Raw genomic sequence first — 16,509 nt, 5'->3', positions numbered from 1 at the left:
CAAGAAAAGTGGATCTGCAAGCATCTGATTACACACTGCCTGAGCGATGATGAACAGCTGCTATTTATGAAGCAGAAGAGACAAAAAAATGTTGAATGAATGAGAAATAGACTTCAATTGAACTGGTAAGGATTTAATTTAGCTTTTGAAATTCATTTCCTGATATGAAGCTTACAAAATACTAAAAGGCAACACAAAGGAGACTGTGAAAAAATTTCATTCTTTATAAATAGATTATCTTGGAACATTTTCCAAAATAGATCAAGTACTTATTTGAAGGTTAACAGGTATTTCTGACCTGAGTTCTCAACAGTCTGATATGAGACAGATATTTTTTTTTAATAAGGTTTTTCATAGGGGATAATTTTACAGAAAAGTTGGAAAGTTTTTCTCATTAACATCTTATATTACCATGGTAAACTTACCAAAATTAAGAAATTGGAACATATAATTGTTAACAAAACTTCAAACTTTATTTGAATTTCCTGTTTCTCCAGTTATCTCCTCTTTCTGACCCAAGTGAGACAGCCTTCTGATATTCTTCAGTGGTGTGTAAAAGATTGTGTGTTCTAGATATCAAGCTCTGTAAGTAGAAATACACATACCTAGAGTTGCCTGGGGTCCTTCATCTTGAGGCAGAAGTACTTTCCAATCAACCAGACTTGATTAGGATCCACAGCTCTATCACTTGGAAGAGATGTGTGCTTGGGGGCAACTTGCTTAATTACACTGAACCATGCTTTCCACGGAGAAGGCAATGGCACCCCACTCCAGTACTCTTGCCTGGAAAATCCCATGGACGGAGGAGCCTGGTAGGCTGCAGTCCATGGGGTCGCTAACAGTCGGAGACGACGGAGCAACTTCACTTTCACCTTTCACTTTCATGCACTGGAGAAGGAAATGGCAACCCACTCCAGTGTTCTTGCCCGGAGAATCCCAGGGACGGGGGAGCAGCAGTAGCAGCAGCATGCTTTCCACGGGGTTTCCCTGCAATTAGAGAGATTCTGAGAGATTCTCAGAGAGAATTCTGCCTGCAACTTAGGAGACTCAGAGAGAGAGATTCTGCCTGCAACTTAGGAGACTCAGGTTTGATCCCTAAGTTGGGAAGATCCCCTGGAGAAGGGAATGGCTACCTACTCCATTATTCTTGCCTGGAGAATTTCATGGACTGAGTAAACTGGTGAGCTTCAGTGCATGGGATTGCGAAGAATCAGACATGAATGAGCAACTAACACACACGTGCTCTACACACCTGTTTTGTTTTTGGCCACTGCACGGCTTCCTGGATCTTTGTTCCCCAACCACGGACTGAATCCAAGGCCTTCAGCAGATTGGAGTCCTAACCACCAGATCACCAGGGAATTACCTCCACATTTGTAAAATGTACATAGTAAGACCGCTCCAATTGTGATGGTTTCTGAAATCTTTCACAGTAAGAGAATTCAGTATTGAAAAACTTGATTTTTAATAGGTAGTCTTTTGCATTTATTAAACTAATATCATAAGAATAGCACTCTAAATAGCATACCTGTGATATTTTACATGTTGAATTAGAAGAGGGTTCAGAGGAGCCTGACTAAAGACTCTTTAACTAAACATTAGTCAGGCTCCTCTGAGCCCTGTCCTCAACTTGACCTTATCCTAGAACTTGCCTAATTCAGTTTTCACAAGAATTTTGCTAAGTTGGTTTGGAAAGAATTTTGCAGATTTGATATCTTATAACCCTGGTGTAAACCCTGGTGTAAAGCTCAACATTCAGAAAACTAAGATCATGGCATCTGGTCCCATCACTTCATGGCAAATAGATGGGGAAACAGTGGAAACAGTGTCAGACTTTATTTTGGGGGGCTCCAAAAAATTTCATGGGGCAGACATGAAATTAAAGACACTTACTCCTTGGGAGGAAAGTTATGACCAACCTAGACAGCATATTCAAAAGCAGAGACATTACTTTGCAAACAAAGGTCCGTCTAGTCAAGTCTATGGTTTTTCCAGTGGTCATGTATGGATGTAAGAGTTGGACTATGAAGAAAGCTGAGCGCCGAAGAATTGATGTTTTTGAACTGTGGTGTTGGAGAAGACTCTTGAGAGTCCCTTGGACTGCAAGGAGATCCAACCAGTCCATCCTAAAGGAGATCAGTCATGGGTGTTCATTGGAAGGACTGATGCTGAAGCTGAAACTCCAATACCTTGGCCACCTCGTGCGAAGAGTTGACTGATTGGAAAAGACCCTGATGCTGGGAGGGATTGGGGGCAGGAGGAGAAGGGGATGACAGAGGATGAGATGGCTGGATGGCATCACCGACTCAATGGACATGAGTTCAGGTAAACTCCGGGAGTTGATGATGGACAGACAGGGTGGCCTGGCGTGCTGAGATTCATGGGGTCGCAAAGAGTCGGACACAACTGAGAGACTGAACTGAACTGAACTGAACTGAACCCTGGCGAGTTGGATTAGAAAGAATCCTCCTACTCTTGATGTCTTCTTTAGCAAATTTCCACCTACCAACTTCCCTGAAGGGGAGGAAAGACTTTCCCTCTAACCTTCTAGGTTTGATAGCTATGCCTAAGAAACAAACTACAACCAAGCAAGTTATCAAAATAAAAGGTACATAAATCTATTAATTTTTAATAACACATGCACAGGGGCATCTTGGGGGGAAAATTGAATATCTAAAAAAGCAGTGATCTTTGAGAGTTTATACCAATCTCAGTAGGGGAAGGGGAAGGGGGAGGTATGCCACTTGGGCAAGAGTAATGTTTTAGAAAGATGAATGTGCTCAGAATAGAGGGGAGCTAATGACAGTGTGCTGCAAAATTTCTCTGGGTGTGGTGTTGAGTCCTGACTTCTAGTCTCTTCTTCGGTGATTAGAGTCAATCTTCCCCGATTGCCGAAATTCCTAGGGAGGGAATTGATGACAGTTCAGTTCCTTTTGGAGGACTATCTTTAGGCACAAAAGTGAAGCTCAGAGAAGTCTGTTTTTCAAAATGTCTTCACCTCAGAATTATTACTTCCCTGGTGGTCCAGTGGCTAAGACTCCAAGCTCCCAATGCCGGGGACTGGGGTTCAATCCCTGTTTGGAGAATGAGATACCATATGCCCCAACTAGTTCACAGGTACCACGAAGACTGAAGGTCCTGCATGTTGAGACTAAGACCCAGCGCAGCCAAATAAATAAATAAATAAATATATATATATATATATGTTAAAAAATTAATATACCAAAGCAACATATTGCAAGTGACATGCCTAACTCCTTCACACCCCACTCTTCTCTTTGGTTATAAAGCCCTACCTACCCTTGCTGTATTCAGAGCTAGCCCTATCTCTCTCTCCTACTGTGACAGTCTTGACATTTATCATGATAGTACTGAATAAAGTTCCTGTTTTAACAAGTGTCAGAATAATTTTTTAACATTAGCAACAATGAGTATTAACTAATTTCTATTTATTATCTCTGATTAATTGTACAAAACTTTAAAACTATCCCTCCAAGTTTTAACAAAACTCTATAAAAAATATTTTTGTTATGGGTCTCATGAATGCTGAAAGACATCTTCCTTCCATATGTGTCCTTTATCCAAATGAAAGGGACAGAGTAAAGGGATAAAGTAGGTGATTAAATAGCTAGTCCCACTAGGGGATTGTAAGTAGGAAAAAATATGGGAGACCCCACAAATTAATGATTACTCAGGAAAGCTCATTTACTTAACCACAAAACCAAGCAGGCTTGCTTAGCAACAAAACCATGCACTAGAAGCACAGGACACGACCCAAAACAATAAAACAATGGTGGCATGAGACCAAACTCCTGCCCAGTGAGCTCAATAGGTTAGTGATCCTTAGGACATACTTTGCGCACATAAAAAACAACAACTCTGAACATAGCTTGACCATGTAAGGACATGAAAACTTCCCTGGCCGACCTGGAGGAGGAACTGATGATGGAAGCATGAGGTCTACTCAAGAAGAACAAAGGTCTCCTCCTCCTCCCCTCTCTTCCTCTGACTATAAAAATGTAACCCACTAAGTACTCAGGACACAGCACCCCCTCACCCACTTGCTTGTAAACATCACAAGCACCCTATTCTAACAAATCGTTTACCTATCACTTTGCCTCTCACTAAATTCTTCCTGTGCTGAGACATAAACGACTGTGGTACTAAGCTCTTTGGAGCCCCCTGAAAGGACACCATCGAGTTTCACAGTCATTCAGCACTTTTTAAATTTTATGAGTAGAAGTTGATGCCCACTTCCCAGCTCCTACTGATTTCAGATACAAAGAGTAATTTGGATTGGAATTGCTTTAGTTGATTACCCTTTTATTTGTAGGACTGTATTTCACAAACATCCTTCTCAACAGAGAAGTGGGGGATGTTTGTCTCTGCCCATGAACATGTCAAACAAGACACATCTTACTTTCTCAGTGGAGACTCCATACTAGTCTCATCTCTCTCTCGCCCACTAACTGATTAGTAGCGCCTGGCACTTTAGGAGTTCAACAAATAAGTGCAATTACTATACTAAATCCAAACTTTTTTTTTCAGCTTCCCTATTTTTTCTCAAATCTTCATTATAAAAACATCTAAATTCTGCCCTGCCTCTACCTTACTTTTCTTATTCTCAAGAGTTCTCTCCTTGTCTCCAAAAGTGACTTGCAATCTACAATATGTTAAGGCATCTAGCTCAAGGACACTAGAATTTTAGGGATGGGGCATTCTTCTACTGTTGTATCCAACAGGTGATGTAATGAGCTCTAGAACACACAAAAAAGTAGATATTATCCAGTAGTGCTCAAGAAATGATAGGTCCATTCTTTTTACAGATGAGGACAATGACGTCCAGAAATATAAGTAGTCACAGCTAAGTTCCCAAAGAGGCAGGTAAGATGGAGCTGCCTTTTATTTCTTATCATAGTTCTCCTTTTCTGGGCTACTCCTTTGGTTATGTGGCTTAACGGCCCCTCTAACAAATCTCCGAGGCTCACCAATGCACTTAGCACCTGTCAAGAGCCGACATAACACAAACATTTTAGTAAAATATCACAGTTTTTGTTGACTTCCCCTATAATTTTATTGTCAAAATCATGCCAAAAAAATATTGTCCGTCATTTAAGTCTCACAGTCTCATACATACTTGGAGGTGAACATTGCTTTTCAGGCCTTGGCATTGTTCAGGGCCGTTAACATTCTTTAACAGGTAAAGGAAGCATTTTGGGATGTAATTCAAGGGAGTCTAGAATTATACTTTTAGGGTATTCCTACTTAAGCCCTATCCAATATTGGAACTAACTGGACGAGGATAATAATCCCTTGCGATCAATATTTACTAGAATAAATATTCATCAAGAAATCAGGACCCACTCAGGGGACTACGATTGGGTAGCGCCTTGAGATCCATCCTTTGCCACGGAAACCGGTGGAAGACTACCTGGTTGGAAAACAAGATTTCCAAGAGGAGGGGCCTGGAGGAGGCGGGCCCGAACAACCAAGCGCGAGCACACGCCCCGGCGCATGCGCACCTGTTAGCGGGCACCTTCCATTCGCTAGGCAGGGGAGGCAGGCGCGAGGCTTGCTACAGTTTTTGAATTTCTGTTCTCAACCGCAAGTGAGGTGGCGACCAGTTCCGCGCATAAGGTGACAGCGTTACTCCTCGAGTTCAAGATGAAGAACACTCGGCACAGACGTCCGAACCGTAAGGCGACTTGTCGTCTGGTCCCCCCCGTCCCCCGGGACCCGAGTCGGCCCGTCCATTCCACAGACTTTCGAGTCCTCGCAGCGGGGTCGGGGGATCGAAGGATTGGGCCAATTGCGGCTGAACCGTCTCTGGAAGGAGGAAGGGGGTGAGGGGGCACCCCCTCTTCAGAGTTCCGCCTCTCCCTTTACAAGGCGGTCGCGGGGAAGAGGGACGTTGGAAATAACTGCCCTCGGAAGCCGACGGATCCCACACCCGCTCCGTGCAAACTGCCGGGAGGGCGGCGGGAAGAGGGCAAGACGGGAGCGGGGACAGGGAAGGACCCGGGAAGCCGCGCGGGAGGGCGCGCGCGCGCGCGCCCCTTTTTCAGCAGTGTGGCGGGGTCGCACGCACGCCCGCCTCGGCGGCTGGGCGCGGTTTGCGACAGTGGGGGGAGCGGCGGCGGTGGCGGCGGCGGCAGCTTTGCGGCAAGCTCCGGCCGGGCTTGCTTGACGGCGGTGTGGCGGAGGCCCCGCCCCCGGCGGCAGGAACCTGTAGGGAGGCGGAGGAATATGTCCGAGAGGGAAGTGTCGACAGTGCCGGCGGGAACAGACATGCCTGCGGCCAAGAAGCAGAAGCTGAGCAGCGACGAGAATAGCAACCCGGACCTCTCTGGAGACGAGAATGTGAGCGCAGCCCCCCAGGGCAGTCCGGACGGGACTTGGCCGTCAAAGTTTTCAATTCTTTTTAAACTGTAGGCGCGGGGGCGGGCGGGCGGCTGTGGTAAGGTGGGGTGGGGGGAGGGAGAGGTGTCACCGCTCTGCTGAGGAAAACGCGGGCGTGGAGGAGAAAATCAAACTCGTCTCTGAGGGGATTTTTTTTTGAGCTGGGGCGCCGAGAACGAAAGGAAACTTCGCGAAGGAGAATGTGGTTGGGGCCAGAGCGTGGTGGCGGAGGGTCGGAGGGGGTCTGCCCTGAGAGCGTTTTGCGTGGAGTGGGAGAGTTTGGGCCTTTGGGGGCAAAGTGCTGGTCTGAGATTCCAGTAGTTTAAAAGGCAAGTCAGAGGTGTTTTTTTTCTAAGACAGTTGGAAGGAGGGGCCAGCGTGTGTTACGGACTTTTAAAAAAGAGATTTAGGGACCGTGTCCTTAGACCCTTCCAGGCGGTGCACAATGGGAAGAGCAGATCTCGGACGTCAGGGATTTCGGTGACTCTCTTAAAGGGGCTTTTGTGTTTGCTCCTGTCTCGTCTGTGGGGAAGGGGTGCGCCTGACAGTCGGCCTCACTTCTGGAGGAGAACTCCGAGAGTCGTCTCCAGAGTTGGAGGGGGAGCGACTCTTGAGGAAGGGATGAGAAGGGACAGTTAGTCTTTCGTCGGTTTTCTCTAGGATAACGGGGACAACCTAGAAGACACTAGGCAACTGTGGTAAAGGTAGATGGCTTTAGGTGTAGGCTCGTGGTCTCACATGTGTAAAGGTGCTCTGAAATCAGATTTTTTTAACTTTTTAAAAATAGTCACAACTCTAGTCCGTCCCAACAGTTGACCCCACTGTGTTTAGGTGAGACGCCAGTGATAACCGAATTGACGTTAATTTGCCATTTCATGTTTTAAGTTTATATCCAGTAAGTTCAGGAAAAAATGTCTGGACGGTTCATTCAAAGGTGATACTCTAAAATGTGAATCCTCCGAGGGAATGGCTTCTGAAGTGTTACAGAAGGGTGGTGTAAGTTCTTTTTCTCAGTTTGCCTAGTTTTAAGAATAAATGGTGTATCTTACACACCGACTGAAGCACATGTATGGCATGGTATCAAGACCAAACTGAACAGATGGGAAAGAATTCTTTTTGCAGATAGAGGAAAGATATTTGGGGGGTTGTCAGTTTGTGGGATTTGGACTTGAACTATCTGAAAGGCTTAGTAGGTGGTGTTACTTTTAATCTTTTTATTTTCTTGTTTGTGCTTTCCAGTCTTCTTATATATTGGGATCTAACATTTTTGACCCTCTTCACTCCAGCGGTTGGAATCTGTTTTACTTCCACCTTCTCTTAAATTTCTCTTGGCAGATTAGATTAGTGACTAGGAGCACAAACTGGATCCAAGTGTTAGGTTAAAATTCGCCACTCTACTCTTTACCGGTTGCTTGATCTAGGTATTTTACCTAGTTTCCTTGGATTCTTATCTTAAAAATGGGGATAATAGTATTTACCTCATGTTTGTGAGGATTAAATGAGATAATATAGGTAAAGTGCTGAACCCAATGCCCCGTTCATAAATACCATGCAAGTGTTATTTAATTATTATTCCTTATTTTGTAATCTAGACTTGTGTTTCTGGCCCTTCCAGATATTTATCAGGCAGAAATGTAAAGATGTCAATACCCAATTTAGACTGAGGAAAATTTCAGGGAACTAAATAAATTGAAAAGTTATTTTCTTTTTACAGACCCCTAAGAGGAATGTATACTTTGATGCATACTGAAGCTATTCAGAGCTACTTGGTTGGACTAAGCCTTTGTTTTGGTTCCTTCCTTTAGATGGCTACTTTTAACCTTTTCTTTGCCCTGGACACTTTAATGAATCCTGTGAAACTTCAGAGTAATATTTTCAAATGTATAAAATACAATATATAAGATCACAAACAAAATCAATGATAAAATTATAAGGAAGTTATAAAATTGTTTAAAACAAATTTCAGGTTTAATAAAGTACTTCTTTATTACATTAAGTAACTAGACATCACAATGACTGATAGTACTGATGGGTATAGACAGCTTTTGAGATCTGCAACAACTATAATGGAATATAAAAATTCATGATTTCCATTGCTGAGGAGGTTACAGCTACAGTAACATTAGCACATATACTGCCTGTATTATAGTAGAAGGAAGTAATAGATTTCGGTTAAAAATGTGAAAATTAAGATGCAATCTTAAATTTATTTATGAATTTATTCAACTGCATAAGTTCACAGGCCCTCTGAATTCCATTCAGGGACCCAGATCTAGGACATAAGTTAAGAGAAGCAGTAAAGGAAGGGAGTAGAGAACTCTGTGTAAAAAATGAATTCAGAAAAAGCTAATAAGGGCAGTGATTTAACTCTTGAGGGAGCCAGATAATGATGGGAAGGCCAAAGGCAAATGGAAGAAAGAATCTGGTATTTGTAAGTTGGAGTAATGGTAATCTGAGCAGTTGATACTGTTAAAGTGAATCAAAGAACTGATAGGATGTTAAACTTTTTTAAAGTTTAGATAAAATTGACCAATAACATTATGTTATTAGTTCTAGGTGCACAACATAATAATTCAGTATTTGCATTGCAGAATGATCAGCACAGTAAGTGTAGTTAATATCGGACCTATTTTAAGTTCATTGTATATGTACCTGCCATTTTATTAACTTTTTCATATAAGTGCAGCATAATTGGCTTCTGAAAGAATACTGATTGTTGCCTGGTAGTAAGATCAGAAGGCTGAATCTGAAGACTTGACTTTGCTTTAAGGAACCTGTGGCAAGATCAAGGGACAAACTACTATCCCCATTTCCTTGTTGAGCAGATGAAGGTGGTAGTGCCATGTCTGTTACACAGTACCATTCTGTACTTTGAGGAGGAGGAGTCAAGGTGGATATCATCTTGTGCACATACTAGATGCTCAGGAAAGGTTTGAATTTACAAATAAAATGAAAGCGTTGTGAGTGTATTGCATTTCCATTTGATTCTGTCTTGATTTGACTATTTGAGGAGATGGGTAAATTAAATGGGTAAAAGGTGTGTGTGTGTAATGTTCCCCAGTTATTTACTATGTTTTGTGTGGCTTCTTGATTAGCAGTTGAATTTTTAGCCAGAGTGGAAAGAAGCTGGTGAATAAATGTCTAAGTATTGTATTGTTTCATTTCTCTAGTGTTAAAAGATAATTTTCAGAAACATTTTACTCATGTAAGGGAACTGGTCAATTTAAGTCACACAGTACAAACTATACAGATGAAAGGAATGTAGAGATGAAATTGCAAATGGAGACAAAAACTTCTCTTCAGAATGAAAGGGAAGACATTTTGAACCTCTGCCTTTGGCTGTCCACAGTGTAAGAGGTGTAAGATTGTTCAAAGGCAGTGAAGCAGACTAGAATCTGATAACATGGAAGGAAAGTGTGCAGTAGACATAAGTTTCCCAGTGAAACACAAAATTGTTTTCTACACTAAATTTTAACTGTGTAAATTCAACTGAAAGGTAGGAAGAAATAAAGATTAAAAAGCAGTGATTTTGACCTAGAAACTGAACTCTATAAATACAGTTTTGTATTTTCTGTATCTAAAAGCTGATTGTGTTTACATTAAGTTACAGTCTAGATATTGAGCACTACTGTGTGCCATCTATCCACTCCATTGCTTTTTTCCCATTGTAGTGTTAGAATAAGTTGTGTACTTTTTAAAAGCATTTCGTTTTGGTATGAACCATTGGAAGTTTTGGAAACCACCCCTAAAAACTACCATATAATACCATACAGTTTTTAAGCAAATTAATGTGAATTTTTAATGTACTTTTTTGATATTCTAGTGGATTTTTAACTTTCTGTAATATCGTAAAACTAACTTTAGAAAGCAATAATTTAAAAATAGCTCCTAGGGCAATGGTTTCTAGTCTGTATTCTCATAGATGTTAGTGGGCACTCCATGAAAAAAGCTTCCTCTGGAATGAATTTAGTAACTACTGCCCTAAGGTGATACAGGTTTAAATAAATCTCTTTATGCCAAAGAACACTTTGGAATGTGTAATTGGAAGAGGTAGTGAAATCCTCTTCTGAGAGTAGAGGACCATTAATATATCTTGTAGACTGGAGACAGGATGTAAATTAGGTGAATTTGGAAAGATGTTACTTTACAGTGAGCTTCAGGAGGTCTGAATCATGAGTATTTTAGAGCCATGAGTCAGATTTCACTGGTAAATAGCACGTAATATGTAGAACCTAAAAAAGTTTCTAAATGGTTTTAAGTGTTATAAATAAGTAGAGTTTGAGTGATAATCAGGATTTTCATCTAAAATAGGAAGTACTAACACACTGGCCTCAAACAGCCACCCACTGCCATGCTCCAGACTGAGCAGCAAGTAGTCAAATAAACTATGAGGACATGTAGGTCAGTCAGATTTAGGAGTCACAGCTCTGGTTTTCAATCCCAGCAACCCTAACCAGCAAGACACCACCTTAGGCTCTCTAAGCAACACGTATCTAACAGTACGTTGTATGAAGAGCAGTAAAGATGAAGTGAGGCAATGTAGTGTCATGGCTGGCACAAACCAGTGCCTTATTAATTTAAAGCAGTATTATTCTTACCATTAGCATCATCAGGATTCGATTTTTGTTTATATTTTTGCTGAAATAGCAAATATCCACAAATGCTAATGCATTTGCAGGAGTACATTTTTTCATTTCTTGCAGGATTTATTAATTACTTCTTTTATGTTGGTCAGCAGCTCTCCAGTTTGAAGTCATTTCCTAAGTACAGTATTGCTGTTTCATATAGTTTTTTCTGATTTGCTGCTTATAGGATGATGCTGTCAGTATAGAAAGCGGTACCAACACAGAACGCCCTGATACACCTACAAATACGCCAAATGCACCTGGAAGGAAGAGTTGGGGGAAGGGAAAATGGAAATCAAAGAAATGCAAATATTCTTTCAAATGTGTAAATAGTCTCAAGGTAAGTGGAGAAAGACACAATCTATGGGCTAAATGCAGGGTTCCAGAATTGCAGGTTTCTCAATGGCAAACATTTTATGCTCAAGGTTCTCTGTCAAGTTAAAAATATTTTAAAGTTATAATAGTTGGAAGTCAGTCTTTAAAAATTGGTCTTATTTGTAATTGTTTTCAAGGAAAAAGGTATAAATTAAGATTTGTTTTGCATACTTAATATTTGGGAGAAATAATAGGTTCGTGTTATTTAGATTACTGTCTTTCTCAATAGTCTTTTTATTTTTAAAAAATGTTTACTGATATTTAAGTGTTTTATATATTCATTTCCTGTTTTTTTAATTTGGGGATTTTTTCCTATACTGAGCAAAAATATACCTTATAGTGTCTTGTGCATATGTTAGATTCTTTTTAAAATACCTAAATATCCTTTTAAAGTCTTTGAAAAGCATAAGAAGCTATGGAAATTATTGGAAATTATTTCCATATGAAAATTATTTTCCTATCTAGGTAGCAAAATCCATTGCTGTGTATGTCAAATTATACTGTCTTAAAAGGAGAGAAATTAATCTCAGTGTTTTTGTGTGTGTGTTTTTCTTCTAAAGCAAAGTGTCCCTTTGTAGTTTCATGTTAATATTTAGGTGTATTAACTTGTTTTTATGTAGTATATTTGGAAAGTGGTTTGAACTGTATTGTTTTTATTAAATATTTCCAAAGCCTAAAACTGTGGCTTTTTAAAGGATAAGAAATGAATGTTATCAGACTTTAAAGTGCCTTAAAGTAAATATGAAGGTTACTGTTAAACATCAGGAAATTGCCAGTAAAATCCTAAGGCTGAAAAATAACTTTATGAACAAAACTTAATACTTTTAGCAGAGGGAACTCTGCTCAGTATTCTGTGGTGACCTAGATGGCAAAAGAGTTTGAAAAAGAACGGGCGTGTGTGTGGCTGAATCACTTTGCTGTGCACCTGAAACTGACACAACATTGTTAATCAGCTCTACTCCAATTAAAAACAAAAAACTGGATGCTTGTTTTTTATGCACTTCCTTATAACCTCCTGATAACTGTGGAGTTACAGCCCACTGCCTCCCTGGCCCCCACTTTGAAGTGTTCTTGTTCATTATAAAACTTCTTAGGTGGTTTTTCTTTTAGGATCCAAATTCAAAGTAATTTTAAATTGTTTCTATAGAACTAATGGAGAGCAGTGATTTGAATGGAATCAATTTTCTTCACTTCACAAGGGAAGAATTCAACCAGAAAACGTTTAATGAGTACTGGAGAAAACTGTATTAACTCAGGTTATTTGTTATTTCAGAAAAATAAATTGTGTCCTGAGAGATTAAATGCATTTGTCACAATTATCCATTATATTTTGATTCAAAAGCATGGCATTTCGGTTTAAGAAGATAGAGAGCAACTATTAAAGTATTTTCATTGATGAGTACTTGTTACCTAAGCTCTAAGTCTTTAATTGTTACATAGTTTTATCATGCACCAGTATTTTAAAATGTGAAAACTGGACTAACATATCTTTTAAGTGTCAAAAGTCAGTTTACGTATGATAACATAAAATTGCAGCTTGCATTTTGTGGAGGGGAAGGTTTTTAATGGGAATGATCAGTTTACTACGTTTTTTGTTTTTAAAATATATTGATTTTTCTTATTTCTTGGTTATTTTATAGGAAGATCATAATCAACCGTTGTTTGGAGTTCAGTTTAACTGGCACAGTAAAGAAGGAGATCCATTAGTGTTTGCAACTGTAGGAAGCAACAGAGTGAGTGTTAAGGGGCTGTTTGGCATTTGGCTCATCAGTCTCTGGTATTAGTGTAACACTGAAGTGTAATGATTTTGAAGTAAACTTTGTATAGCCAATTTGACAGTATCATTTCTTTATGTAAAAATGGAACATTCTAGAAATTGTCAAAAATTAAAACTAATATTCATGACTGAAAATACATCTTTTTTCATATATACTCACAAAATTGTTCATGAAACAAGTCTCTATTTATATTTTGTCTTTATAAATATTGTTCTAAGTGGCTGAAAAAATTGACTTTGCTTTTTCCAAGTGACTGTGATAGTTGTTTGTCAACTTGGAGTAACAGGTCTGTGATTTCTTAAAAATAATAAATGTAATTAGTTGCTCTCTATAAATGCAAAGCATAAATCCAATGGATTTGTATAATAGTTACTGAAAATATTTTAATTATACACAGTAAACATTTGTTTTGAATTTTTTTTATTTAAGGAAGCCAGAGTATCTTGAACTGAGAGAATGCATGGAAAAAAACCGTAGTGGACATGTTTTGATGTAAACTGTTATTTAACTTTTTAGTTGAACCTGGGACTGAAAAAGTGGATTGCAAAGACTTACTTCCATTCACTTCTAAATGAATGGGGAAAAGGAAGATTCCTAGGGCCTACCAGGGAGTCTCAGGAGTCTGTTAAATTAAAATCATTTTGGAAAAGTTGTCCTCCTAATAATAAGTCTTTTAATTAACTTACATTCTGGTTATTCATTAATAATATACTAGGAGTTGTGAGGAATAACAGAAACATATTGGTGTATTTGGAAAAAGAAAGATGGGGGAAATTGACTAACTGGTATGGGTTGACAGTAAAGTCACTTTCTTTACCTTTAGCCCAAGAGGGGAAGGGAAGGAGGTGAATCTGGGAGCTATTCTGTAACTTTAATTGAGTGAAATTCAATCTTATGCTTCTTTAGTAATTGTGCTAAGCTTGTTAGAGAAATGAAAGACCATGATTTTGAACGCACTGTTTCCTATATTTATGTGTTTAGTGTTAGTATTCTGTTTTCAATCAAAACTAACCTGGGAGTCGTCAGCTGAGTATTTTCCAAATGTCAGCATATTTCCAAGCTTTTTTTTTTTCCTGAAAGTTTGAAAATCTTACAAACATGCATGCATCTATTTTTACTGGGCTAAATCCTTTCTATTCCTATTTTCTGAAAAGTAAAATTTGGCTTTAAATAATTTCCTGGACGTCTTCAAAGAAGTTTATATATATATGTAATCATATTATTTGGCTCTGCTGAGTGTTTGTTGCTGTGTGGGCTTTTCTCTAGTTACGGCAAGCATAGATTACGCCCTAGTTGAGGTACACAGGATTCTTCTGAGGTGGCTTCTCGTTGCGGAGCACAGGCTCTGGAACGTTGGGGCTTCCGTAGCTGTGACACATGGGCTCAGCATTGCGGCTCCTAGGCTGTAGAGCATAGGCTCAGTAGTTGTGGTGCACAGGCATAGTTAGTTGCCCTGCATTCAGAAAACATGCTTTTATTGGTCATTAAAGTTCTGAAAATTTGAAACTCAATAAAGTTGATAACCTGGATAACAGCCCTTTTTTTATGTTTAGCCAAATGTCTGTTGTGATATGTACCTCGAAAACAATGATTCAGAGAGAACATGATGCAGTTCAGAGAAAAAATTAAGGTGTTTTTTTTTTCCCGAAAATTGGGAATATAATCCATTAATTGATTTGAATTCACTTTTAAGACATCACTGTAAGCATACTTCACTAACTTCACCATCAATTATTATTAACTGTCATGTTGGTATAATTAGAATTAATACAACTTGTGCTTCAGAATGCCTATTGTAATGTTCCAGGCTTTCTAACAAAAAGAATCCCTAGTCTTACTTAAAGTGACATTGAATTATGTTATTGAATTATAAGAAAGATCATGGCATCTGGTCCCATCACTTCATGGGAAATAGATGGGGAAACAGTGGAAACAATGTCAGACTTCATTTTTGGGGGCTCCAAAATCACTGCAGATGGTGATTGTAGCAGTGAAATTAAAAGACACTTACTCCTTGGAAGAAAAGTTATGACCAACCTAGATAGCATATTCAAAAGCAGAGACATTACTTTGCCAACAAAGGTCCATCTAGTCAAGGCTATGGTTTTTCCAGTAGTCATGTATGGATGTGAGAGTTGGACTGTGAAGAAGGCTGAGCGCCGAAGAATTGATGCTTTTGAACTGTGGTGTTGGAGAAGACTCTTGAGAGTCCCTTGGACTGCAAGGAGATCCAACCAGTCCATTCTGAAGGAGATCAGTCCTGGGTGTTCTTTGAAAGAAATGATGCTAAAGCTGAAGCTCCAGTACTTTGGCCACCTCATGCGAAGAGTTGACTCATTGGAAAAGACTCTGATGCTGGGAGGGATTGGGGGCAGGAAGAGAAGGGGACGACAGGATGAGATGGCTGGATGACATTACTGACTCGATGGCCATGAGTTTGAGTGAACTCCAGGAGATGGTGATGAACAGGGAGGCCTCAGTTCAGTTCAGTTCTGTCGCTCAGTCGTGTCCAACTCTTTGCGACCCCATGAATTGCAGCACGCCAGGCCTCCCTGTCTATCACCAACTCCCGGAGTTCACTCAAACTCATGGCCATCTAGTTGGTGATGTCATCCAGCCATCTCCTCCTCTGTTGTCCCCTTTTCCTCCTGCCCCCAATCCCTCCCAGCATCAGAGTCTTTTCCAATGAGTCAACTCTTCGCATGAGGTGGCCAAAGTACTGGAGTTTCAGCTTTAGCATCATTTCTTTCAAAGAACACCCAGGACTGATCTCCTTCAGAATGGACTGGTTGGATCTCCTTGCAGTCCAAGGGACTCTCAAGAGTCTTCTCCAACACCACAGTTCAAAAGCATCAATTCTTCGGCGCTCAGCCTTCTTCACAGTCCAACTCTCACATCCATACATGACTACTGGAAAAACCATAGCCTTGACTAGACGGACCTTAGTCGGCAAAGTAAAGTCTCTGCTTTTGAATATGCTGTCTAGGTTGATCATAGCTTTCCTTTCAAGGAGTAAGCGTCTTTTAATTTCATGGCTGCACTCACCATCTGCAGTGATTTTGAAGCCCAAAGAAATAAAGTCTGACACTGTTTCCACTGTTTCCCCATCTATTTCCCATGAAGTGATGGGGCCGGATGCCATGATCTTCGTTTTCTGAATGTTGAGCTTTAAGCCAACTTTTGGTGTGCTGCAATTCATCGGGTCACAAAGAGTCGGACACGACTGAGCGACTGAACTGAACTGAACTGCTATTCGGAGCTCTTTTTTTTTTTTTTTTAAGAAAAATAAAGCAAAATACTTTCTAAAGACATAACTTAGTTAATGTCCATAT

At 40.0% G+C, this 16,509-nt stretch overlaps 1 protein-coding gene and 1 long non-coding RNA gene across 3 annotated transcripts in view; one reads left to right on the top strand and one right to left on the bottom strand.

Moving 5' to 3' along the window:
- Positions 1-112: 112 nt before the first annotated feature.
- On the bottom strand, positions 113-6,123 carry LOC138426382 (uncharacterized). Its single transcript, XR_011251626.1, has 2 exons — positions 5,523-6,123; positions 113-987 (listed from the first exon to the last, which is right to left on the bottom strand). It is a non-coding gene; the product is annotated as an uncharacterized lncRNA (long non-coding RNA).
- Positions 5,513-16,509, top strand: part of EED (embryonic ectoderm development) — a 32,843-nt gene continuing 21,846 nt past the window's right edge. The window contains exons 1-3 of one of the 2 annotated variants that reach the window (XM_069564846.1): positions 5,513-6,360; positions 11,212-11,364; positions 13,040-13,132. In XM_069564846.1, the coding sequence (XP_069420947.1) occupies positions 6,247-6,360; positions 11,212-11,364; positions 13,040-13,132 (360 nt within the window). In that variant the 5' untranslated portion in view covers positions 5,513-6,246. The remainder of the gene's footprint in view (positions 6,361-11,211; positions 11,365-13,039; positions 13,133-16,509) is intronic. The other variant, XM_069564848.1, reaches the window with a different exon arrangement.

Source organism: Ovis canadensis, chromosome 21, assembly GCF_042477335.2.
Source record: "Ovis canadensis isolate MfBH-ARS-UI-01 breed Bighorn chromosome 21, ARS-UI_OviCan_v2, whole genome shotgun sequence".
NCBI lineage: Eukaryota > Metazoa > Chordata > Mammalia > Artiodactyla > Bovidae > Ovis > Ovis canadensis.
The sequence above is the reverse complement of the archived record's forward strand: the minus strand, read 5'-3'. Positions and strand labels throughout refer to the sequence as shown.